Source organism: Phyllostomus hastatus, unplaced genomic scaffold, assembly GCF_019186645.2.
Source record: "Phyllostomus hastatus isolate PE091 unplaced genomic scaffold, TTU_PhHast_1.1 phas_contig_477, whole genome shotgun sequence".
NCBI lineage: Eukaryota > Metazoa > Chordata > Mammalia > Chiroptera > Phyllostomidae > Phyllostomus > Phyllostomus hastatus.
The window spans coordinates 1,557,769-1,582,581 of NW_025333889.1; the positions used below are offsets into that span (position 1 = coordinate 1,557,769).

Genomic DNA, 24,813 nt, shown 5'->3' on the forward strand with positions numbered 1-24,813 from the left:
GTGAAAGTTTTGAGAAGCCTGGTGGATATCAGGAGGGAAAGGATTTCCCTTCACACTTTGTATTTTTCTCCCTACCTGATCCCTCCAGAATTTGGCATTCTGAAGGAGTGAGTGATGACATAGGTTTCTTTGCAGAAAACCAATAAGACCAGTCGTGAATAGTGGTTTTGTTAACCAAGACTTTGACTGAAATGTCACGCCTGAGGGAGGCATGTATGGGTTCTGGTCGTCCCCGGAAAGCCCTGAGGAACTGGGATTGACTTGCGAAGCTAGCGTAAGCCCACGAGAAAAGCCTGGTACTTTGGTTGGTTGTGCAGTTCATGGCAGCCTTTCCAGGGAAGGAATGAAGGTTGCTTTCCTGAAAGATGGCCAAAAGGAACCTGTAGGCACAACGGAAGCCTCAAGGATCTGAGTGAAACAACTGGTCCAGGCGAAGCCAGATGGCGGATGTGTGGCTCTGCTTCTGTTCCCCAAGTGGGGGCGGACTGAGAAGTCAACCTAAAGGTTCCCTGTGTGAGTTCCAGCAAAGCAGACTTAAAGATCATAAGTGATCCAGGCTGCTCTTGGTGTGTTTATGCAAACGAACAGTCAAAATTAAAATCGGGACTCAAAGTAGTCCCTTTAATAACAGTGAGGGTGATCTTAAGGAGAAAAATCGTGGTTCACGGAAAATCACAGTGCTCAGTATTAGACATCAGAATAACACAGCTAACTGCCTTGAAAGTTTGTTTTCATTTAAAAGTTAAAACTGAGTTTGTAATATCACCAAAGATGTACCGTCTACAGGTATGAAGGACCTGTCAAACTGCCATTGCTGAATGTCATTGCAGGAAGGGCCTTGCAATAGGATGTCTTCCCAACAGACAGTCTCACAGGCACAGAGACCGCTTTGGGGATTGTTGTGTGGGTTAACCTGTGTTCTGTTTTTGTAGGCCGTATGCCTATGACCTCATTGCCTGAGTGACTGGTTGCAATAAAGACCTCACTTAAGGAGCCCGTTTTCCATCATCGACCCCCGAGACTCAACGGTTTGGCTGAACTGAGTGGTTGGGTTGGTGAAGGGTTCGGGCGGTCTGTGGGCTTCCCTTTAGAACTGGTTTTCCCTCTTCTGTCTTGATGGCTTGGACAGAAAGGGCCCCAAAATCTAAAGGGAGGGAAAACCCTAAAGTATCCCCCTGGGCCCGAGCCAAGCAGGGTGGGCAGCGGGCTTCGGACAGGTAGCACGCCTCGCACGCCCCCCTCCTCCTCCCTCTGGGGAAGCCGTCCTCCTCCTAACGTGGGGCACGGAAGGCTGGTCCCTGTCTTTGTCATTCGGTGCCTGTGGTTTAATCGTGCCTTCTCACCGTAACCCTCCTAAATCTGTCACCTCCAGAACACGACAAGGATGCCAACTGTCCAGTAACGCCAGCCTTCGGACACCGAGCCTGCCGCTCCCCGGTGACAGCCCACTGACCCGGGCTCTGCAAGGTCCTCCCTGTCACGGGAAGGCCACTGTCTGTCCACTCCCCCCTCCCCACTCCTTCAGGGAAACCCGGGCCCAAGGGTAGGTAGGCCGGCAGCCAGGTCCAGCCGGAAGTAGCTACAAGAAGATGAGACCTTCGCCCATTGTCCTTTATCAGACGGGAAGGGTTTTATCCGAAAGGGGGGAGTGGATTGCACGAGCATCCAGGCGCAGAGCGGGGTCTGGCCTGGGGGCTGGAAGGCTCCGTGCCCAGGCGCCCGGGAGCCACGCCTGCCCCGGCTCACCGTGGCCGCCCAGAGAGGCAGCGCACAGGGGAGTGCTGGCGGGGGAGTCGGTTGTGGGCGGAGTCGGAGATGGGGTTAGGAGGCGGTTCCAGGCTGGGATTTAAACTAAAAGGCGGGCCGCCACGTGAGGCGGGAGACAGTGCGGGACCCACGCGGGTCAATAGCGGGTGAAAGGACCCTTGCCTGCCAGCCACGAGGAGGTGCCACGTGGTTTTGGATTAAGACTGGGAGACCGTGATTGTGGCGACACAGCCGGTGGTGCCGGGAACCGGGGGAGCCCTGGGCAGCCCAGCGCGGATGACCGGGAGGAACCGGGAGGAGTGAGCTGCGGACTGGTGCTTTTTTTCCTTCTGGAAGGTGGTACTTCTGACTGGCCCGGCCGGGCAGAGGGGGAGGGCGGGACTGTGTTTGTGGGTGTGCCTCCGTTTCTGCAGGGAGCGAGATTTCAGGGCAGAATCCCGCCATTGTTCTAAACCTGTGCAACTTGTAATTAAACGTTTCCTTTCCTTTTACCTGCTCTGGCATTGAGAACCCCATTCCTCCCGGCGGTGGGCGGGGCGGAGAAGAGCCATAGAAGGCAAGACCCCGGGTCGGGGGGGTGTTTCTGTAACAGCAGGGACAGGCAGGAGTCCAGGCTGGACCGCCAACTCCTCGGCTCTGGCGGGGGCCCCCGCGGTGGACGGTGGTTTGAGAACGGCCAGGGAGCGCTGGCGCTCCCAGAGGAAGCAGGAGCTGTGGCCCGCATAGGTTTGATTGGAGTCGCCTGTTGGACACCCAGGTGGGGGCCCTGAGGAGACAGCCAGGGCTGGGTGTGCGAGTCTCCAGACGGGAAATGAGATGTGCACGGACGTGCCAGCGGGACTCGGGTGTATTTCACGCCGGAGAACTGAGTGGGTGTGACTTCGGGAGAGAGTGCGCCGAGGAGGACCGAGAGCCGTGCCCTGGGGCACGCCACGTTTAGACGAGAAGCCAGTAAGCCGGATCTGGGAAGGGGGTTCAGAGTGGGCCCCACTGCCCCACTCACGTAAAGAGGGACAGTGCCGGGCCTCGGGGCCCTTTCTGCTGTGACACTGGCTGGGTCTGTGATTGTGGAAAGTTACAGACTGTTAAGAGGGTGGTAGCAGGGGAGGGCGTGCCCCTTCGTGCCCTTATTTGTGGGACACTTTTTAGAGTTTTTCCCAGCTGTAGAAAATGGCTCCGGCATGGAGCCAAACTGGCTGTCTTGGCATTTAAGACCCGTGTGAGACGACCCCGCCCCAACTGTTGGACCACCCACCTGACCTGTCGCTGTCCCTCACAGAGGCAGGGCGGCCCCACATCCCCGCTTTGTGCTCCTCCTCCACCCCGAAGGACGCCCCTGGAGGGGGTTCTGTGGGCGTCAGGTGCAAGGGCCCTCGGAGTCCTTGACCGCTTTTTTGCACTCCGTGTGTGCACTGGTGCACACATGCAAACACACACACGTGTCCCATGTCCTACGAGGTTTTCCCACTCTGGCTTATGGGTGCAGGGACCACGTAGTAATAGTCATAGACTTTTCTCTCCGGCGCTAACCGGATCTCACCTGAGATCCCAGGGGAGGCTTCTGCAGACCTGTATCGGGCAGTGTCACCCTCCCAGAGGCTGTTGGCAGGTGACATGGAGTTGTCATCTAACTGGCGCCCGGCCCCAAACCAGCGCTCAGGATTCCAGGTTCTCTGCCCCGACCCAGCCGTGGGAAAGCCTTACACGTTTGCACGAGCCAAGCTTTTGTGCGCGTGCCCAGAAGGGAAGTCTCAGCGGATGGAGACTATGCCCCCGGAGAACGGCAGCTGTGCACCTTAGCTTGTACATTAGGATCAAAGGGGGAGAGGGGAGGGGTGGGGTGGGTTACCTGAAGTCAGGGTGGTGGGTCAAGGAGGCGGGAGAAGGGAACACGGGGAAAGTGGGGAAAGTGGAGCAATGCACTTGGACACGGGTGGGTACAGCACAGCTGGCGCACAGCACACGGGTGCTCCTTGGTGCTAGTGGTTGTGACTTCAAGGGATAAAAGGGAAATAACTGACGTGTTACCCTAGGTGCATACGACAAATGGACAGGGCTTTCTGAAGTTCAAGATCAACCTTTGGGAAGGGACAGGCCTGGGACAGGACTGCCCGCCATCGCCTGCCCAGTTAGGGGTTTGTGATCCGACCACGCTGTGTGGTTACTTTGGGTCACTGAGCTGGTCAGGCCTGCCGTGTGGCCCCTGAGCTTGTCGGGTTTTTGACATGGCCGCTTTTTCGTTCCTGGTCCCCTCCTTAAAGGACATGGCTCTCCGTAAAACACACCATCGACGAACTCTGCACAGCGTGAGACTCCTGACATTTGCGCACACTTCCCGGGCCAGAGTTGCTGTCAGGCCCCTCTCCCCATTGCCACGGAAAACAACAGTTACTGGTCACTGGCGACTCTTTCAACACTCAGGGCACAAAATGAGCCTGTGTAACAGGTAGTTAAGTTACTGCTGCACTCTAGGTGCCTGAAAGCTTAGCAGTTTACAACCACTTCATTTTGGTCATTATTTTGTGGGTCAGGAATTAAGTGCTAGGCAGGCCTGGCCTGGGGCTTCTCATGAGGTCAGATGTTGCCTGGGGCTGGGGCCGTCTGAGGATGCGCAAGGTGACAAACCCGGCAAGGCCAGGTGAGCAGTGGGTGGCTCAGCTGGAGTGGCTGAGCACAGCGCCCCCACATGGTCCCCCAGCACAGCAGCCTCGGTAGTAGGACTTCCTTGGTGACTGCCCAGAGCAACTGTCTCCAGAGAACCAAGCCAAAGCTGCACAGCCTTTGATGGCCTTGCCTTGGAAATCATAAACAACCTCTTCCACTCTCTGGTTCAAAGAGCACAGACAGCTGCCTCGTGACAGGAGGAGTGACAAGGACACGTTTCAGAAGAGCATGTAGGATGAGCACCATTGTTGCAGAAAACTGGAAAATGCCACCCCCATACAGGCAGCCAGTGTCGTGGGACATCAGGTGCTTTCCTTCCTTGATCTCCAATCAGAAACATGATCATTTGTGAGAGCAAACTACTGAGGTGCTTTTGGGCAGTTCTGAGCACATGCCCAGGAGGACCCCTCAGCTCTGCCCTCCTGGACACGCCGGAGGTGGGAGGGCTATGCCACGTCCTTTGGGCATAAAAAAATGAACGTATTCATCTATTCATTTATTCACTCATCCAACCAATCAATATATGTGACTATCACATGCCAGGTGCTGGGGGTAGTTTTGCAGCTTGTGGATGTATAAGGGGGGTTACAGGAAATCCACTGGTGGTAGATTAGGGAGCTGGTAGAAAGCAAAGAAAGGGAAGTCTCGCCCTGGCTGGTGTAGCTCAGTGGATTGAGCGCGGGCTGCGAACCAAAGTGTTGCAAGTTCGATTCCCAGTCAGGGCACATGCCTGGGTTGCAGGCCATGACCCCCAGCAACTGCACATTGATGTTTCTCTCTCTCTCTTCCCTCTCTAAAAATAAACAAAATCTTTTAAAAAAAGAAATCTGAGGTATCAACAGTTCGTGTCATTTATTTAAAAAGAAAAGAAAGGGAAGTCTCTGAAATGATAACAAGTAAACCAGAGAGACGCGTGCTTCATTCACAGCGGCGGGTACAGGGCGGGTAACAGTCCATATTTACAGCACGCAGGGCCAGTGTGCGGGGAACACGGCTCTGGAGGGAGGCTGCACCCCGAGGGGTCTGGGAAAGAGGGCACTGCCCCGAATACGCTGACACTCCAACGGTGTGTTATCACACCTGCGCAAAGACGACAGGCTCGGTTAAGGGAAAGTCTGACCTTTGTCAGGGAAGATGCCCACCTGGGACATGGCTACCTACCGTGACTTGTTTTCAGTTAAGTCTTAATTTCAGACCACCCCGTGTCTGAAGACTCGAGGTCTCCGAGCTTTGTAAGGCCGCCAGGCAGGCCTCCCCTGGGCCTCTCGGGTTTAACACGTGGCCCCACTTGGCGCACACCTGGATAGGCGAACAGCCCTCCGCCCCTTTCTGCAGCATCCCCTGGCAGCCGCCCTTGCCTGCTCCCCCCACCTGCCGCAGGAATGCCTCCTGTCCATCTTGCATCTCAGCTGGTCCCAGTTCTAACGCGCCCGGCCGCTCTATCCGGCCTCGGCTTCGCCATGGCTACAATGAATGGGCCAGGAACGGAGGAGTCTCGCCCCCCGTGCGGGGGAGGGTGACCGGGCGGGCGCACGTGAAAAGCTCCACGGAAGTCCCCCAGACAGCTGGCCTCACTGCAGGGGCTCTTGAGCGCAGGCATTTCTCTTTGGGCCGGCCTCCTCCGAGCGGACGCCGTAGCCACGGAGCAGCGGGGAACCGCAGGGCGAGGGAAAAAATGGCAGCCGTGGCGTCTAGCCCACCGCCCCAGAATCCTGCGCGCCTGCGCCCCGCCCCGCCCCCTCACCGCCCTGCCTCTCCCGCGCTCAGGACTCTGGGGCGGCCGGCCCACGCCGCGCGCCGATTGGTGGCGTTCCTGGCCCGCCTTCGGGTGATTGACAGCGCCCAGGCCGCCGCCGCCCCGCCGCCGCTGCCGCAGCCGCTGCCGCCGGGTGTGGAGGCCGCCGCCGCTCCCGGGCTGCGCGTCTGCCGCCGCCGCCGCCCAGCCTCCGCTATGGACCTGTTCGGGGACCTGCCGGAGCCCGAGCGCTCGCCGCGCCCTGCTGCCGGTAAGCCAGTGGCCGCCCTGCTGGCGAGGGGAAGGGGGCAGGCGGGCGAGTGGGCCGGCGGCGGCCTGGAGGCCCGCGGCGCCGGGGGCGGGCGGCGGGCGGAGCAGGAGAGCGAGCGCGGCCTGCCCCGGGGCGGCCCAGCGCGCGTACCGCGAGCCCCGGAGCCTCCGCCATGTTCGCTGCGTAGGAAGCACCGGCCGAGGGCAGCGCCGGCCGCCGCGGCCTTTGTGTGCGGCCCCCCGCGCCGTTCGCCCAGCTCCAGGCCCGCCACCCTCGGGCCCCGCGCGGGGTCCGCCGCCTTCGCACGTGGCGCGTCGTCCGGGCCCCGCCCGCCGGCCCGCGTCGAAACCGCTGTCCCTCGTGTAGCGCGATGCCGCGCGGGCGTGGGTTCAGGGTTTGTTTTGCTTTTGCCCCGCAGCTGGGAGGCATCACTAGCGTCATCCTTCGTGGTTGTGAGGCATCCTCTGCGCCTCTCTGCTTTTTCGGGTGGTGCTAGTTCCCCGTGCCTCTGGGATCGCAGGAAGCCCCCTCTGCCCAGAGTCGGGGGCGCCGGCCGGGCCCCCCCCCCATCGGCCACGGCCCGACCACGGGCCGGACCGCTGCGGCCGGGGCGGGAGCCCCGCGCACCGGCCGGCCGAAACCAGTGCCTTTGTGAGTGCTGTGTGTCCGGTGGGTTACGACCACCCTGGGTTTGATCGGGCGAGGCCCATTCACGTTTCGTGCTTATTTCCCAACCTGACTCGGTGGCCGAAAACCTGGGACGCTTGGGAAAAAAATCCAGGTTTCTCGGAACTACTGCGGGGGCGCTGGGGTGAACGAGACCGGCCTTGCGCTTCTGAGAGCTTAGCTCTCAGTGCACGTGATGGGGACCCCGGGAGCTGCCGAGGGCCGGGGCGGTGCTTGTGCCCGAAGAGCGTGGGGAGTGCGGCGGTGCGGGACTTAGGCCTCGGGAGACGCGCGCAGTTGCAGTGGGCAGGGACCCCAGGCCGAGCAGCGAAGTGCTCCGAGGGGAACATCTGGTTCTCCAGTTTGCCCGAGCGCCCAGCGGGCAGTAGTGCTGCGCCCTGGGGCCCGGCAGAGGAGGTGGCTCTGCCCTCCTCCGCGCGTGGTTGCGGGCCTGTGGCCTTGTCCCATGGGACTGGCCTAGCCAGTGTCTGTGTGTGCCATTGTTCCCAGTGACGGCCCGGGCACCGTCCTGTCCTCACTGACCGTTGTGCTGGTGCAGAAGCCTCTGACTAACGGGTGCTGGAGCCCGGGGGCCTGGCCATTCGTGTTCTAGATGGTTCTAGCGCATGAGGCTGGCTTTTTAACTGTCGGTGAGGACAGGCCGTATCGGAGTACGTTTGGGCCAGAGTTTAGCTTCACAAATGTGCCTACAAGCTTATCATTTAAAAAAGAATCTCCATAACTTTCTACTCGAGTCTGTTTGGGTGGACACAGAGCAGGGGTGCCAGACTCATTTTCTCATTAGCCTGGCGGTTGCCTTCAAAGGGCCGAACGTAACTTTAGGACTGTGTAAGTGTAACTGCTCCTCAACAGCTAAGTGGGAGCTTGGTGCCGCCGCCGGGTAGAAACCAGGTGCGGGGCCGGATGAGACGAGGGGGAGGGCCGGATTGGGCCCACGGGCCTTGTGTGTGCCACCTGTGGCTTAGAGGGAGGCATCCTTGGGATGATGCAGCACCTGACGACCTTTTACAATGTTTTTCAGTTGCAATTGACATCAGCATTACTAGTTTCAGGTGTACGACATAGCGGTCAGACATTTGCGTGCCTTACGAAGTGACCCATCCCCACCTGTAAGTCTTACAACCATCTAGCACCGTGCGTGCAGGTGCCTAGTTCTTGCGACGTGACTGCGTGGGGCCTTGCGCCCTGGTGAGAGGCCCATGACCAGAAACAGGGCGCCTGGACCTTGGCTGCGGTGCTGGGTGGCGGGCGCTGCGGGGTGTTCAGCCCTCCTCCCCTGGAGGGGCCGGGTCGTGTGCCCTGCCCACTGGGGCGGGGGTGGGGGGGGGCGCCAGCACCACCACAGGCCCTCTGGGCTGGGAGTGGTTTTAAAAGCAAGGTGTGTGTGTGGGGGGGTGCTGGGCAGCTGAGAGGGGCAGCACTCCGTGAGGGACAGGGCTGGGACCCAGAGTCCCCGCGGTGGGCCGTCAGTCGCCATCGCCAAGGTGCGGGCTCACGGGTTAAAACAGTCATTTGGAAGAGAGCCGAATCTGAGACCACGATCCGTGGCGATGCCATGATATTTGAAAAATTAAGCGCCATACTGGTTTCAGAGAATTGGTGGTCAACGGCTGATACAATTGAAAGTGGAGACAGTGGACGGAAAATGAGGTTGGCATCGCAGTGTGGACGCGAGGGTGAGGCCGGACCGCGGCATCGAGACCCTTCCACGGGGTGGGCGGGAGCCACAGACCCCTGAGCTGGGGCAGGAAACGGGCGTCCTTGGAGACACGGCCCAGCGGCCTCACCTCCCGACTCGGCCGCCCCGTGGGCGCGGGGCTTAGCGGGGCGAACTCCAACAGCTGTTTAAACGGGAGGTGCGCTCTGCTCTGAGTGGATGTCACGGACGGACACACATCAGCATCTGAGGGGAGGAAATAGCATGCCGCTCGGGTACGTCAGGTGTGTCTGGCTCGGTTCTTTGCCTTTTGTTGCCAACGTCCCACCTGAGGCTCCGGTTCCCAGACCTCTGTGTGTGCGGTTCGAAGGGAGGTGAGGAAGGCGCAGTCACAGCCTCGGAGCAGCCCCAGACGGGCGCAGACCGAGGTGCCGGAGCGCCGCCGCGGGGACGCCAGTCCTGGTTCTGCGGGGGGAGGGTCCTGCCTTCGGTTGGTGGGGAGGGGGCGCCGCCGAAGTGCGGTGCCGGGGAGCGGGGCCGGGCGGGCGTGCAGGTGCGAGTTTCCAGGCTCCGTGGGAGTCAGCACCACTGGCCCCGGCCTGTGTGGAGGCTGAATCTCGCCTGCACACGCGGCCGCCCCGAAGCCGTTGCAGCCCACCTCTGCGCGGGGACTCCCGACAGAGAGACGACCTTTGAGCTGCTCGGGTCGACGGAAAGGGAGAATGGTGCATGAGCGGACCTGCACCGTTCCCACCCGTGGGGGTGGGGGGGGGTCCAGTTTGTCGGAGAGAGGAGGTGTATCCGCTGGTATCGGACAGAAATGGACGGAGCTCACCGACGCCGCGCCCTGTGGCGGTCCTGGCTCCGCGGTGTCTCTGGGACGGACAGCTTGTGTCTGGTGAGCCGATACGTTCAGGGGTCCTGGCGCACAGCCGCCGGGCCGTCCCTCGGCGGTGGTGTCACGGGCGGTCGTCTCTCGGGAGAGGTCGCCACGCCACTGCTCTCCACGGCCGACGGGCAGCTGCGGCGGCCGCGTAGGCCTGTGCTCGCGGGTCACCCTGAAGCGTGTCTTCCTCAAGTTAGACCTCTAAATAGTAAGTGACGTCAAGACACTAGAAAACTTAGACTAATTATAAAACTTCAAGGTTAAGCAAGAAAAAAATTGAGTCATAAAGAATAAAAGTGGATTTAACAGTATAAAACTAAAAATTTCTTCGGGGCAAAGTGACACGAAGGCAAAAGTGGAAACGGGAGAAAGTGATCGTCACACGTGTTGCTACAGGTTACTGTCTGCAGTAAGTGCAAGGCTCGCGCACATTGATAAGGAAAGACGGTGGCCCACTGGGACCGTGGTCCCGGGCTGTATCCCGACCGTCCTGGAGGAGGCGCCCACAGCCCGCCTCCCGGAGCTTGCCAGGCTGCCTGCCCGCCCGCCGGGTGCCCGCACCGCCGGCGTGCTGGCACGGGGGTCGGGAAATGGCCGCTCTCCTGGGGGGCGCTGGGAGTGGGCGCCGGCACAGCTTTCTGGGGAGCAAGCAGCCCTCGGCGCCCGTCGGAGTCCAGCTACGCACACCCCCGACCAGCAGTCCCGCGGCAGAAGGGCCTGGGTCCGGGGCGGTCACTGCGCTGGTGCTCATCGCGCACAAGACCCCGGCGCCCTGCCAGCGGGGGCTGGGCGGGTGGGGCCTGCCTCCTGGGCCGCCGTGGGCAGTGTGCTCCTGCGTCATCTCCAGGGCTTTCAGTGAGGGGGCTGGGGGAGAGGGACCCCCTGGCCGGAACCGAACCCGCTGTGCCGCGCGGGCCAGGCCGTCCGGGTGCCTTTGGACGTCCCCCGGATGCTGCCCTTCAGGCTGCCGGGGCCTTCCTGTCGCTGGTGGGGAGGGGGAGAGCGTGTGCGAGTGTTTGCCGAGTCGGGGTGACCCTGAGTGGAGGAGTGTGCCTCGGCGAGCAGACGCTTTTCGTCCGGGTCGGGTGTAAGCAGAGGAGCTCCTTTTCGCTGGGTCAGGGATCGATCGGGCATTTAAGGTGCCTCTGACCTAAAGACCGCTGAAGAAATTTCCTTTCTTTGGAGTCTGTAGGTTTTCATTAAAATGTTTGTTTTCACAAGAGTGGAATTGGTGCCCAGTTCATCTCTACGTGGAGGCCGAGAGACCCTGTGGGTGAGCTGGTCTTTCAGTGGGCGCACCTCTGCACTTGAACCCTGAGGAACGGGGCCGGCCGGGGTGCGGGGCGTCCCGGCCCCTGGGCAGCCGCCCCGGCCTTCCGGGTCGTGGGGGTTTGGTGGCTTCCGCAGAAACTTGGGGGGCAGTCGGAGCGTGAGGAGTGGTGGGTCAGTGCTGTGCGGAGAGGGTGACCGAGCAGAACACACGTAAGCCTCTGCTCCGCCGTGGCCACGGTCGGGGGGTTTTAGACGCGAGACTCGCCCGCGGTCTCCGGGCCTTACCTCGGAGGAGCTGGGACTCCGCGTTTGGTCCGGACGTCTGCGTTGAGTCCGGCTCGTGCGGGGGGCCGCCCGGGCGGGGCGCGGGGTCCCCTCGGCCTCACCTCGGTGCCCGTGTGTCTGCGGCTTGTGGGCGTGGCGGTCAGATCGGAACATCGTCGGGGGGAGTTTGCCCAGACCCTGGGTCTGTGGGGGTCCGTCCCTCCGCGGCCGGCACCCGGTTGTTTTCTTGGTCTAGAATCGTTTTTTTTTCCTCCCAGGATTCTTTTTTTTTTTTTTTTTTTAAGATTTAAACCTCTTTGTTGCTTTCAGTAATGAGATTACCCAGAAAGATACTGGTTTTTCTCAGAACGCCCGCCGGCCTCAGAAGGCCTGGTGGGCCACCTCCGGTTGCTTTCTCGTTGGCGGTGACCGCTGGGGACCAACCGGCGTGCACGTTAGCCGGCGGAGAAAACATTTCTAACGATAAATCTTGCCCCACGAGAGGAGAAAAAATGGACCTCACGGCGAACTCGCCTCGGAGTCTCCCCGTGGCCGAGCCGTGCGGCCGCGGCCGCACACCGCGGGGCTCAGCCGTGTCTGTGTCCCGTGTCCTAGGGAAGGAAGCCCAGAAGGGACCCCCGCTCTTCGACGACCTCCCTCCGGCCGGCGGCACCGACTCAGGTACAGTCTCCAGGCTCTCCCAGGTGTGTGTCCGCGCGTCGCCCTGGGGTGGCGGCAGCTCGGCCTCTCTCCCTCCCCCTCCCCCGTTTCCAGCGCGCGGAGGTTTCAGGTGGTGGGCCGCCGCGAGCTCGGGGTCCGTGGCGTCAGGTGAGGCCGGAGGCTGGGGGTCCCCGGCGCTGAGACGCCACGGGAAGGTTGGGCGGTTCCTCCGGCCCCCTTGAGTGTCCCGCTGCTGAAACCAGACGCAGCCCCCGAGGGCAGGGTCTCGTCTCCGGTCCAGGGCAGGACTTGCAGACGGGGCGAGACCTTCCCGGCCACGTGGCCGGGCCAGCGCGAGCAGCCGCTGGAGGGGCGGTGCGGAGCGCGTCCCCGTGGTCTGCGGGCTCACCGAGTGTCCTGCTGTGTTTCAGGGCCAGGGGGACCCCTGCTCTTCGACGACCTCCCGCCGGCCGGCAGTGGCGGGTCAGGTGAGTGGGGGGGGGGATGTCCGAGCGCCGGCGTGCAGCCCTTCGGGGGGCGTCCAGGCGCAGCGCCGGTGCCGTGTGCCTCGTGCCGGGGGGCAGGCGGGGCCGTGGGTTGTGACGGCAGTTGCCTGTGGTTGCACACTTGGTGGGCCAAGCGCTGTGACCGGTGCTTCTCACTCTCGTCCCCCTCCACTTCCAGGCAGCCCTCGGGGACAGGAGCAGGCTGGGCGGCTGAGGCCTGGCCTCCGGGGGCACCGGGGGTGGGGCGGGATCTGGACGTGGGCCCCTCTAGGCTGCAGGCCCAGGTGCTCTCTGCCCGCCCGGGCGCTCTCCCCCGCCGCAGGGCCTCCTTCCACGGCCCTGCTCTGCCTGTCGGGGTCCATACAGCTCCTGAAGCCCGACTTTTACCCCATTTCAAGCCTTTTGGGCACTTGGTACTTTCTGAGCTGGTTCAGCAGGGGTCCCTTTGCAGGTCTGGGACAGCTGGCTTCCTGTGCGCACGTAGGTCAGGGCCTGCAGCTGCAGGACACCGCGTGTGCGCGCGGGCCCTGGGCCTCCGGAAGCCCCCCGCAGACCCCCGGGCGGGCGCGGGGCCGGCTGCTGCACCGGGGGCAGGGTGGGGTGGGGCAGGGTTTCGGGGGAGGCCTGGTCGGCAGGGCCCCCCGCCGTCCACCTGCAGCTGTTTCTGTCCGCTCTCCCTGCGTTTCCAGGGTCTCCTGACACCCCGCTGCCCCCGCCAGCGAAGAGTGGAGGGAAAGGGGAGAAGAGGAAGCCCTCTGAGGAGGAGGAGAATGGCGGTGAAGAGCTTGTGGAAAAGAAAGTTTGTAAAGGTTTTCAGACAGTTTGAAAACACATGTATTAGACTCCATAACCTAGACCCACCCAGAGCAACACCAAGCTCAGCTTTCTGACGATGCCACTGCCTCTGTGTGTCTGTGTGTTGAGAAGCGGGTAGGGCTCCCTTTCTGCACACTGACCCGGAGCTCCCTCCCTCCCTCCCTCCCTCTCTCTCTCTACCTCCCGAGGTCTGGCACCCACGGGAGCCTCGCCAGGCCCCGTGCGGGCAGCAGTTCCCCGGCTGCCCCCCCGTCTCCCTTGGGCCCCCCTTCGTCCCTGGCCCGGTGGCCCCGCCCCTGTGGTGGGGCCCGCAGCCGCCTCCAGAGAGAGCCCGGGCCAGCAGCGCGGTGGGAACCTGCCGCCCCCGTGCGGCGTGTCGCGGCGGGGGGACCCGGAAAGGGTCAGTGAGAGGGGGGCAGCTGTGGGCTCAGCCGCAGCCCTGACCACGCAGACTTCTGCCCCAAAGGCTCCCGCGGCTGCCGGGCGCTCGCTGGTGGGTGAGGCCCGCCGACTGGCCCGCCCCCCTCGGGAAGGGCTCTGCCCCAGCGGTGGCGGGGAGGCGGGGAAGCGCGCTGTCTGTCGTGTGCGCGGCCCGAGGGGTCAGAAAGCGAGCTTGAGCTGGCCTGGGTGCGAGAGAGAGGTGGCGGTGCCTGGTGGCTCCTGTGTCCGCGTCTTCCTCGGTCAGAGGGCGGGCCGCGGGTCTCCCGCCTGGCAGGTTCTCTGCCCGCCTGCAGCGGAGGGGCTCCCGGTTCTGCGTGTCCACCAGAACCTTCGGGGCAGACTCCTCTCACGTTTCTCTCTGCGGGAGCTTCTCTGTCTTCGCCGAGTGATTGGCAGAAGCAGGCCTGCACGGCCCCTCCCCCGCGCAGACCCCCCTCTGGGGCGCGACTGCGCACTGCCCTCTGGCCGTGCTCTGGCCGGTGCCTTCCCTTCCGCGGGGCTACCCCGCACTGACCTGTGCCGTCCGCTGCCCCCTGCACCGTCCGGCCTCGCCGACGCCGCTGGGACCCGCAGGGGTCCAGGGCAGCCGCAGACTGCTGTGGTCGGCGGCGGGGGAGGGGTGGGGCTGAGTCGTGTGCCCGCGGGGAGGACAGCCAGCCGCCCGCTCGTGTGCTCTGGGCCCCGGGCTCCCGCGGGCCCCGTTTTGTATTGGCTCTCTGCTTCCCCCCCCAGCCTCCTCCGTGATCTTCGGCTTGAAAGGCTTTGTGGCCGAGCGCAAGGGCGAGCGGGAGGAGATGCAGGACGCCCACGTCATCCTGAACGACATCACGGCGGAGTGCAGGCCGCCCGCGTCCCTCATGTGAGTGCCCGCGCCCCTCGTGTGAGTGGCCGGCACGAGGAGCGGTCTCGGCCCGGCCAGGGCCGCAGCTGTGGGCTCCGTGCGCCCTGCGTGTGTTAGACCGGCCGGCGCAGAGCCCTGGAGCGGCTTGGTGTGGGTGGGTGGCTCTCAGTGTGGGTGGCTTTGTGCCCACCCTCTGGCGCTGGTTGTCCCTGTGGGTGGAGGGTGTGTCCCTGGCCTCTGGTGAGGGAGGCTGGGTGCCGCCGAGCCCCCTGCAGCTCCCAGGACGGCCCCCGGCAGACCCGTGCAGCTCCAGGCCCCAGCGGCGCTGCGGTCTAGTGGCCCTGCCCTGTGGGACTGACCGCCCGTGGGGCCCTCGGGGCGTGCGCTCTCTCCCGACACGGCAGGGAGTCTAGTGGACGGCGCCCTGTTCTGGGACCCGGGAGCCCGGGCTGGAGGCCCCCAGCCCAGCAGCGGGCGCTGACCCAGCAGAGCCAGCGCAGCCAGCGAGGGCTCCGCGAGCCCGGCACGGGAGGGGTGTCAGGAGAGGAAAGCTGGAAATGCCCCGTCTGTCCAAACGCAGTGAGGCCTCGGGCGGGGTCTTCGGTGTGAAGGGGAAGCAGCCGGGGGCGGACGGGAGGTGGTTGCTGACGGGCAGGATGTGCGCTGTGGCACGAGCTGCGGTGTGGCTCGGTCGGTTGGGCGTCCCACAAAGCAGTGGGTCAGTGGTTTGATTCCCGGTCAGGGCACGTGCCTGGGCTGCAGCTTCAGTCCCCAGTAGAGCGCGTGTGAGAGGCAACCACACACTGATGTTTCTCTCCTCCTCTTTCTCCCTCCCTTCTCCTCTTTAAAAGTAAATACAATTTTTTTTAGATTTATTCATTCATTTATTTATTTATTTATTGAGAGGGAAGGGAGGGAGAAAGAGAGAAACATCAATGTGTGGTTGCTGGGGGCCGTGGCCTGCAACCCAGGCAGGTGCCCTGACTGGGAATCGAACCTGCGAAGCTTTGGTTCGCAGCCAGTGCTCAATCCACTGAGCTACGCCAGCCAGGACCAAGAGTAAATAAAACCTTTAAAGATTTATATATACATATATAATAACTACTTATATCTCCATGAAACTGTCGTTAACTGACACTAGTTGCTCATTAACATACAGTGTGCTGGAGCCTGTGGTGCTGGTGGCTTCTGTCCAGCAGACCAGCCCTGGTCGCCAGGAGGTGGTGGCCCTGCAGGGATCCCGGTCACATGGGAGGGGGCGCTGTAGCTCCGTGTGCACTCACTGCCCCCCAGGACCGTGGGTGGGCTCCGGGGCTGGGAGAGGGTCTCGAGGAGAGTCCCGGGGTGGGGGCAGCGCTGGGGCGAGGGGGATTTGCTCGGGGAGGCCGTGCCCCGCCCAGCGGGCACCCTGCCGCCAGAGAGCAGTGCTGCGCTCCGTGCCTGGGGGAGCCCCCGCCCCCCCATGGCTCATGGTTCCCAGATGGAACAGGCATTGCAGGGGAAGTGTCGTTTCTCATTGCCGTTTCTGTCCTTTCCTTTTGGAAACAGTTTGTTTTGTAATGCCATTTGTTCCACATCTGTGCGAGCTCTCTGGCGCACCGAGGCGGGGGGTGGGAACGAGTCTGGTGAGGTGGGCTTCGGGGGTTGGACGCCTGTCCGGGTTCGAGCACGACCCTGAAGCTGCCCCAGGGCCTCACCGAGTTTGTTTAGTGTCTTATTGTCTCATTTGTAGGGAGAGGGGAAGGGGAAGAGCGGGAGAGAAGCGTTGACCACTCGCTGCCTCTCACGCGGGGTCCCGGCCCGCGGCCCAGGCACGCGCCTGGACCGGGGATCGAACTGGGCCCCCTCCGCTTTGCAGGACGACGCCCAGCCCAACTGAGCCAGCCCAGGCAGGGCCTCACAGACATTTTTGACCGTCCTGGATTAATGACTGCTTCTCCGCTTGTCGTGGTGCTGAAAACTAAGTCTGGTTTAAATAGAAGGAAGTCTTGGCCCTGGCCGGCGGGGCCCAGTGGGTGCAGCACCAGTCTGTGGACTGGAAGGTCACCGGTTCGATTCCAGCTCAGAGCACATGCCCAGGCTGCGGGCAGGAGAGAGGCCGCTGTTGGATGTTTCTCTCCCTCTCCTTTTCCCTTTCATTCTCGCTGAAAGTAAACGAGTAAAATCTAAAGAGAAAAGCTTTAGAATTTAGTTTCATCTTCCGTGAAAGAGTTTATAGACCTTGATTTTTGAAACAAGTGTGTTGTGTTTTGAAATACCCTGAAAGTCACTTGCACGTGTGTCTCCATCAGCGTCGCCGCCTGTGTCCCGTTCGCCGCAGTGACGGGCGCCCGGGCAGCGGGCGTCCCCCGTGGGCGGTGCTCACTGCCGCCGCCGCGAGGCCGGGCAGCCTGCGCGGAGGGCGGTGACGCGGGCTCTCTCACTCGCCCCCAGAACCCGGGTTTCCTACTTCGCCGTGTTCGACGGGCATGGAGGGATTCGCGCCTCAAAATTTGCTGCACAGAATTTGCATCAGAACTTGATCAGGAAATTTCCAAAAGGTGAGACCGGGAACGAAATTCGCACGCGGCCGTCCCGGTGTCCGCTGTGTGGGGGGCTCAGCGGCGTGTCACTCTGGCTCCAGCGGAGTCACCGGCGGCAGAGGAAGAGCAGGGCGGGGGCGGGCTCCTCTCGGGACCCGTCCGTGGGGCCGGCGAGGGGCCCGCCCTGTGGGGGCGGAGACACGCTGTTCTGGGTCCTGGGTCAAAAACGAAGGGCGAGGCCCACTCCCCCTGCCTGTGCCCCCGCCCCCGTGGCAGGAGACGTGACCAGTGTGGAGAAGACCGTGAGGAGGTGCCTCCTGGACACCTTCAAGCACACGGACGAGGAGTTCCTCAGGCAGGCCTCCAGCCAGTGAGTGTGGCCGCGTGGGGGTGGGGGTGGGATGTGTGTGTGGTTCTCCTGCACGCGCGTCACCTCTTCGCTCCTGTCTCGCACGGACGCCCCGCCTGGGGAGCGCCGTGTGCCCGCCCTGCGGTCCACCCAGGGGATGAGGCCCTGCCCGGTCTCCCCGCGAGCACGGCTCCCTGTGCCCGTGGGGTGGGACGGGGCGACCCTCACCACCGTCTCTCCCCGCAGGAAGCCGGCCTGGAAAGACGGCTCCACCGCCACCTGTGTCCTGGCTGTGGACAACGTCCTCTACATCGCCAACCTCGGGGACAGCCGGGTATGTTCCCGGGGATGCGCCCACCCAGACAGGGTGCTCCGTAGGGGCGAGGGCTGGGGCGGCCACCGAGGTGAGCCGGTCCGCCCTCGGGGAGGACGGAGGCACGGCAGCAGCCTCTTCTGCCTGGAAACCCGACACGCCCTTCCCTGCCTGCCTGCCACGCCCCCTGGCTGGCAGCGCTCCGTCGGGCAGCGAGTGCTCCAGGCCAGAACGGGGTCGGTGCATGGTGACCGCGCTCTTCCCTGTCTCACCTCTGACCTCTGAGCCCTGCTGCTCGGGGTCACGCCGCTGCCCGAGAGCCTGGACCGCGGCAGCCAGAGACCATGCCGGGTGCCGTGCCGCTCATCCGGGGAGCCCAGGCATGTCCCTCAGGGGACAGCTGGGTCCCCACCACTGCGGTGGGAGCAAGTTCGAGGTGGAGGCGGGCCCTCCGCAGGGCGGCCTCAGCCGGCTGCCCTCAGGACCTGAGCTCCGCTCCATTTGTGCCTGGCTGGTGTCTCTGTGGTGCCGCTCTGACTGGGGCCCTTCCCGGGGCCACGGCTGCCAGCAGCAGGCGGACTCCCGGGCCCCAGCTGCGGCCCCTGTCCCCTCCCGCCAGCCCTGGGCACACCCGGCCTCACGGCCGCCGGCCCCCTGTCTTCCAGGCCATCCTGTGCCGCTACAACGAGGAGAGCCAGAAGCACTCGGCCCTGAGCCTCAGCAAGGAGCACAACCCCACGCAGTACGAGGAGCGCATGAGGATCCAGAAGGCCGGGGGGAACGTCAGGTGCGCGGGCCCCTGCGGAGAAAGGCTCTTCCTCGTCGGTGGGTGGGGGCCTCGCTTCTCCCCGGGACGCACGGCGAACGTTGCAGCGTGAGGTCGCCCTCCGCACTGGTGGCCATCAGTGTCGTCTTCCTCTGTGTTCGGTTTTGAGAGAGAGAGAGAGACACCGATGGTGGTCGCGTGTACTCGCTGACACACCGTTGGTTGGTCCTCGCATGCGCTCCAGCCGGGACCAAACCCGTAGGTAACCCGGCGCGCCGGGACGGACGGCGCTCGGCCCCCTGAGCCGCACCCGGCCGGGCCCGGTGGTGTCCGTCTCCCCTCGGCCTCGCTCCCTCTCTCCTGCCGCCTTGCCGCGTGACTCGCCGCACACCAGCGTGCCTGGGTTTCAGGGTGCGGGCGCTCGCCCTCGGGTCCCGGGGCGCTCCCTGCTCACGCGACCGTGGCTGTGGCCTGTGGGGGGACCCTTGCTTTCATCTTTAAACCCAGCGCACGGGCTGGGGACGGTGGTCTCACCAGGGTGTCACTGGCTCTGTGTCTGCAGGGCCCCGGCCGGGAGGCGGTTCAGGCTGTGGCAGGTCTCACTGCAGCTCAGCAGTGCGCGGGGCTCTCCCCCGGCCCGCTCAGGGGGGGGCCACAGCTCTCTCTGCCGGGAATCCTGGTTCCCAACGACTGTTGATTTGCCGATGCTGCTTTAGAGTGGTAGTGTCAGCGTCGCTGTTGCTGGAGTGGGGGTCCGCTTCTCTCGTGCTGGGCTCCTGCTCACGAGGGGTGTGTGTGGGCCCCTGGCTGTCGCCGCTGCGGTGGCCATGGTGGTCCCCAGCTCCCGTTTGTTCCAGACTCAGGGCCTCCCCCTCGGTGTGAGTCCCTCACAGGGCAAAGCCGAGTGGGCGGAGCCGAGTAGAACTACCGTGGGACCAGCAGTCCCACTTCCGGGCCTGCCTGCAGAAGGACTGCAGGCTGGGGTTCGGACAGACGCGTGCACACCTGCTCATAGCCTCGTGACTGCGGACAGCAGCTGGCGGGGGGGGGGGGGGCGGGCGGGGCAGCGGCCGAGTGCCCGTGAGTGGGTGCCTCGGTCAGCCAGTGCGGGCCGTCTGGTCCATTCCGTGCACTGCCGCTCGGCCTTGGAAGGAAGGGGGCTCTGTTGCGGCTGCAGCACGGCCGACCCGTGAGGACGCGGGCTGAGAGGAGCCGGCTACAGGAGGACGGGCACTGAGGTCTCGCCCACACCAGGTCCCTGGGGCAGCCGGGCGGCCGCTCCCCCGGCTTCACACCGGAGGGTTTGAGGGTGTGCGGTGGCCAACCCACCAGACTTGGGCTCGGGGCCCCAGCCCAGGACGGTGGTTCCCTGCTGACGGAGCTCTGCTTGACGGTGTGGAGTCCCCGTCTTTCTGCCCCCTACCTACGCACGGAACGGGTGGAAGGGGCGCTGTGCTGAGTGGTGCGGGCTGTGTGCAAGGGTCGCCGGTTCGATTCCTGGGCAGGGCACATGCGGGCCAGGCAGCCACACATCGATGTTCCTCTTCCCTTCCCTCCCCCTTCTCTGAAAATAAATACAATCTAAAAAATACAGGAACAGAGAAAGCCAGGCCCCTACCTGGTCCAGGCCCGTCTGTCCCAGTGTTTGGGCAGACCGGCAGGTCGGGTCAGTGCAGCCCAGGGGGGCGCCGAGGGCCCCGGGGGTCTGCAGCCCCCTGCGCGCCTGCAGCCGGGAGCTGTCGGTGCTGGTTGATGGGGCGTCTGCAGGCCGAGCCTTTCCCTCTGCCCCGCTGTCCGGCTCGTGGCCTGGCGAGTGGGGTCTGAATGTTTGCCCCTCGTTTCAGGGACGGGCGTGTCCTGGGCGTGCTGGAGGTGTCCCGCTCCATCGGGGACGGGCAGTACAAGCGCTGCGGGGTCACCTCCGTGCCGGACATCAGGCGCTGCCAGCTGACCCCCAACGACAGGTGAGGGTGCCGCCAGAGGCCCGTGCGTGCGGGGCTTGGGCGTGGGGGGCGGGGTGGGGGCCCCCGCGGGAGGAAGAAGGCCTTCTGACAGGAGACAGGACAGAGGCAGGAAAGTGTGGCCGGGCGGGTGCCAGTGGTGGCGCCGCGGGAGAGTGGTGGTGGCAGGGGACTCTGGGGACGGAGGTGGCAGGCCCTGCGGTCCACGCTGAGGCCTCTGGGCCTCACTGCGCACGGGTGGGGGCCCTGGGGATTGCGAGCTGAGCTCGGGTGGGACAGAGACCGCCTCCCAGTTGTGTGTGGCACCCTGAGGTGCCTGAAGACGAGGCCCCGGGCCCCGGCCCAGGGTGGGCTGAGCTGGGGCAGCGGAGCTGGGAAGTGCTCGGAACGGTGTCACCAGGCTGAGTGGCGAGGGCACAGGGACAGAGGGGCCCTTCGGGGCGCAGCTCTGAGCCCCGCCCTGGCGCGTTCCTCCTGACCCCGGGGTCTCGGCGGTGTCCCCACCGCCCCTGTGGTCTTCCGAGAGCTGCCCCGGGTCAGCGCCTTCGTGGGCTGCACTGGTGCCCTCCCTGGCAGGGGCGGGAGCCGTCCGGGACACGCGCCCTGCTGTGCCGGGCCCAGGTCGCGGGCTGGTGGGCGCTGCCGAGTGTGCGCCCGGTCAGCGGAGGAGGAGCGGGCCCTGGGGGTGGCAGCGGGGGGCGGGGGCGGGGAGAGCCAGGGACCTCCTCGGTGCTCGGGCGGAACTGCAGGCCCACGCTGCCGCTGCTCAGAGGACGGGACCTCTGAGAGGGGGGAGCCCTGCCCCGGAGAGCAAAGCGGGCAGTTGTCCCGGGGCCTCCGTGCGGCGCCACCCCGCCCGCTCCGCGTCTCCGGGAGCGGCTCGCGGCAGCGGGTGGAGACGGGTTCCTTCTCCGGGGGTTCCCCTCCAGTCTGCGTGCGAGAGCGTGGCACCCCACGCTCGGCTGAGCCCTCTCACGTCGCTGCCGAGCCCCGGCCAGCCCCAGTTGTTGCGGTGGTACTCAAGGAGTTTCAGCTTCGTCTCACCAAAGTCAGATTGGCTTTAAGTTCCAGCCTTTGCGCCCTGGGACCAGAGTGTGTGTCTGCTGAGCCCTGGGACCAATGTGTGTGTCTGCTGAGCCCTGGAACCAGAATGTGTGTCTGCTGAGCCCTGGGACCAGAGTGTGTCTCTGCTGAGCCCTGGGACCAGAGTGTGTCTCTGCTGAGCCCTGGGACCAGAGTGTGTCTCTGCTGAGCCCTGGGACCAGTGTGTGTGTCTGCTGAGCCCTGGGACCAGAGTGTGTGTCTGCTGAGCCCTGGGACCAGAGTGTGTGTCTGCTGAGCCCTGGGACCAGTGTGTGTGTCTGCTGGCCGGTCTGAGAAATCCGCTGCTCAGCCCCTGCCTGTCTCTTCCCCGTCCTGCAGGTTCATCCTGCTGGCCTGTGACGGCCTCTTCAAGGTCTTCACCCCCGAGGAAGCTGTGAACTTCATCTTGTCCTGCCTTGAGGTGAGACGCCGCACCAGGGCCCCCACCGTGGGTGACCGTCCCACAAACGGAAAGGTCACCCGTTCATCTCCCTGTCGGGGCCCAGGCTGCAGGTTTGGTCCCTGGTCGGGGCGTGCACGGAGGCAGCCACTTGGGGTTTCTCTCGCTCATCAGTGTGTCCCTCCCTCCCTCCCTCCCTCCCCCCTCTCTAAAATAAATCGCACCCAGATGGAGGCGATGGTGCCCTGCAGCACTTTAGGTCTTAGGCAGGCACGTGTCCTGGAACCCCTTGTCCCCATTGTCGGGGCCCCCCCCCCGCCAGCCTGCGGCTTCAGCGTCAGCTGGGCCTGGGAGACGCAGCGGTCAGTTTGTCCTGCGTGCCCTGGGGGGCAGTCCTCCCTGGTGGGGGTGCTGTCTCCGGGGAGGGCGGGCGCAGGGCCCCACTCACCAGCACCCTTCCTTCCCTGCCGGCAGGACGAGAAGATCCAGAGCCGCGAGGGGAAGCCGGCTGTGGACGCCCGCTACGACGCGGCCTGCAACCGGCTGGCCAGCAAGGCAGTGCAGCGGGGCTCGGCCGACAACGTCACCGTCATGCTGGTGCGCATCGGGCACTGAGGGCGCGCGGGGTGCGTGCCCGTGCGTGTGCACGTGCGTGTTCCTGTGGGACTCCCGTGCTTGTAAATAAAAGCTCTTTTTTCTAGTCTTTGCTCTCACTGCTTTGCCGCGCTCTCGCCCTCAGAGGTCAGCGTGTCCGCCTTTGGCCACACCTCGGGTCCTCTCGGGCCGGCTCCAGGGGCCGGCCGTGCACTGCGTGCTGTGCTCGCCGCAGCTGCCCGGTCCCCGCCCCACGCCACCCCTGCCCCCCCCCATGAGGGCCCGGCAGGGCGGGGCCTTTCAGAGTGTGGGGGGCCCTGGGCTTCCCTCAAAAGTACAGTCTCCGCACAAAGGTAGGGCCGCGGGCAGAGCCTGGGCTCAGCCTCTTCCCGAGGTCCCCCCTCCCGCCTGTCCTGGGGCTTGCAGGCAGGTGCCCCCATGTGAGCCGGCACCTGGCTCGGGGGGCCACACCGTCGAGCCGCTGTGGCTGGGGGGCTGTGCCCGGCAGAGCTGTTCTCCATCCCAGCGACCCCCAAGGGGCCCTCCTGTCCGACACCCAAGGGGGAAATGCACGGTGGCCCACCTGGAAGAAGGGGAGATACACGTTCCAGGTTCTTCTGTGTGAAACACGGGTGTTGCCGTCACTTCCCTTCAAGAGAGCAGCTCCCGGGCCTGTGGGTCAGTGCCCACTTCCGGGTGATGTAAGATTTTAAAAACTTGCCATTCCAGAGCCGCGCTGGCCTGTTCGCCGCCCCCGCCCAGCCCACACTGGCCTTATCGCCCTGCGGTTAGTGGGACTGGCGTCCCTGCCACAGGCACCTCGGGGACGCCTGTGTGCACCCCCGCCCCTCCCCCAGACTGTCCCGTGCTGGCCCCACGGCCGCCCGCCCGCCTGGGGCTGCAGCAGCACAGGATGGGGCCCGAGCACCTCAGCGTCAGGAGACAGAGCGGTTTCTGCAGCCAGCGTCCCCGTGGGGCAAAGGGGGGGTGTGTGTGTGACTCGTGGGCCCGGCTCCCCGAGGGCCCTGGCCCCGGAGCTGGGCGAGGCCTGCCCCCGCCTGCCCGGGGACCAGGCCTGCTGCCGCACCCCACCCTGGTGGCCCCGATGGCAGAGACTCTACATTTTAAGGACTATGCTTTATTTTTGTGATTTTGTACGGTCGTGCAACAATTCTTACACCGGAACCACTTCGCAGTGTCAGCTACACAAACAGGTTCCACCCGGCAAAGCACACCAGGCGTGTGTGCGTGCGGCCCTCGGGCTGAGGAGGCGAGAGCTCTGTGGCTCCTTGGAGGGTAACAGCCGGCTTTTCCAAAATATCTGTGGCCACACCTGCCCTTATCGGACAGCGTGGGCCGCAGGGCACGGCCGGCTGGCACTTCCTGGTAGGGCGGGGCAGGGCCTACTGAGAAGCGTGCCCGGCTGCCAAGGGGCACGGTGCTGGGGGGGGTGCTGTGACTCTGGGGACCACCTGGCCGGGAGTGAGATGTTCAGTTGTGGGAGGGGACGCTTCGGGCTCCTGGGGACGTCGTCCTGAGGCCAGCTAGGAGGTGAAGGGGACAGCAGCCCCGGTCCCTCTCCCCCAGGTCTCAAGGTCCTCAGCTGGGCCCCCAGGGTGTGCTGTAGGCTGACAGCCGGGCCCCCTCATGGGGTGGCCCCCGGCCTCCGGGTCCTGTCGCTGCTGCAGAGGCATGGGGGACATGGCACCCAGCCCTCTCGGGACCTGCTTTTCCTCAGCACGGTCTCCTCCCCCCCACATCTGAGCTCAGAGCCTGCTTCCACCTGAGCGGGGCAGACGTTTGAAGGGCCCCACAGCCAGCCGGCCCCTGCTAGGCTGTGGCTGGGCATGGGGGGCTGCTGGCTGGCTGGGTGGGCAGGGCCCGCAGAGATGTTCCGGCTCCATCGGGAAGGGGGGGTCCTGGCAGTGACCTGGCCTCGGGGGTGGGAAAGGACTCGGCTGTGAACAGGTCTGCAGAGAGGGGCAGGCGGCTCCTCTGAAAAACCACGTCCTGTAGCTGGTTGGGCCAGGTCACGGGCGCACGTTAGAAGCAAAAAGAGCTGGAAGCCAGGCCCAGATGCGCCCTGTGCCCCCATAAGCCCTTTCCAGCAGCCGTCTGGTGTCCGAGGCCACTGTGCCGAGGGGCCACAACGGGAGTGCCAGGCGGTGCCCTGCAGCCCGTGGGAAGCCAGTGGCACGGCTGGGTGGGGGGCTGGCCGGGACTGGGGAGCCCTGGGGGGCGGGGGAGAGGTGGCAGCCTAAGTCGAAGCCGACCTGGCCACACCTCTTGGGTTCCCCAGGGGCCCCACACTCGCACGAATGGAGAGATGGAAATGGCGGGGCTGTAGGCGAGCCCCCC

The 24,813-nt window shown here is 64.4% G+C and overlaps 1 protein-coding gene and 1 long non-coding RNA gene across 3 annotated transcripts; one reads left to right on the forward strand and one right to left on the reverse strand.

The window, feature by feature from the left end:
- Positions 1-5,264: 5,264 nt before the first annotated feature.
- On the reverse strand, positions 5,265-6,123 carry LOC123823181. The gene is made up of 2 exons (XR_006786488.1): positions 5,593-6,123; positions 5,265-5,511 (listed from the first exon to the last, which is right to left on the reverse strand). It is a non-coding gene; the product is annotated as an uncharacterized LOC123823181 (long non-coding RNA).
- Positions 6,124-6,263: 140 nt separating this feature from the next.
- LOC123823168 (ILK associated serine/threonine phosphatase) lies at positions 6,264-22,564 on the forward strand. Of its 2 annotated transcripts, none has more exons than XM_045845578.1 (12): positions 6,264-6,437; positions 11,795-11,884; positions 12,295-12,351; positions 13,059-13,178; positions 14,359-14,485; positions 16,901-17,007; positions 17,266-17,359; positions 17,585-17,672; positions 18,317-18,438; positions 20,262-20,381; positions 21,801-21,882; positions 22,336-22,564. In XM_045845578.1, the coding sequence occupies exons 1-12, from the start codon at positions 6,383-6,385 to the stop codon at positions 22,474-22,476; spliced, it is 1,203 nt and encodes a 400-aa protein (XP_045701534.1). In that variant the 5' UTR covers positions 6,264-6,382; the 3' UTR covers positions 22,477-22,564. The 2 variants fall into 2 exon arrangements, with proteins under 2 accessions (XP_045701534.1, XP_045701535.1); XM_045845579.1 differs by having other exon boundaries at positions 11,819-11,884.
- Positions 22,565-24,813: the final 2,249 nt, after the last annotated feature.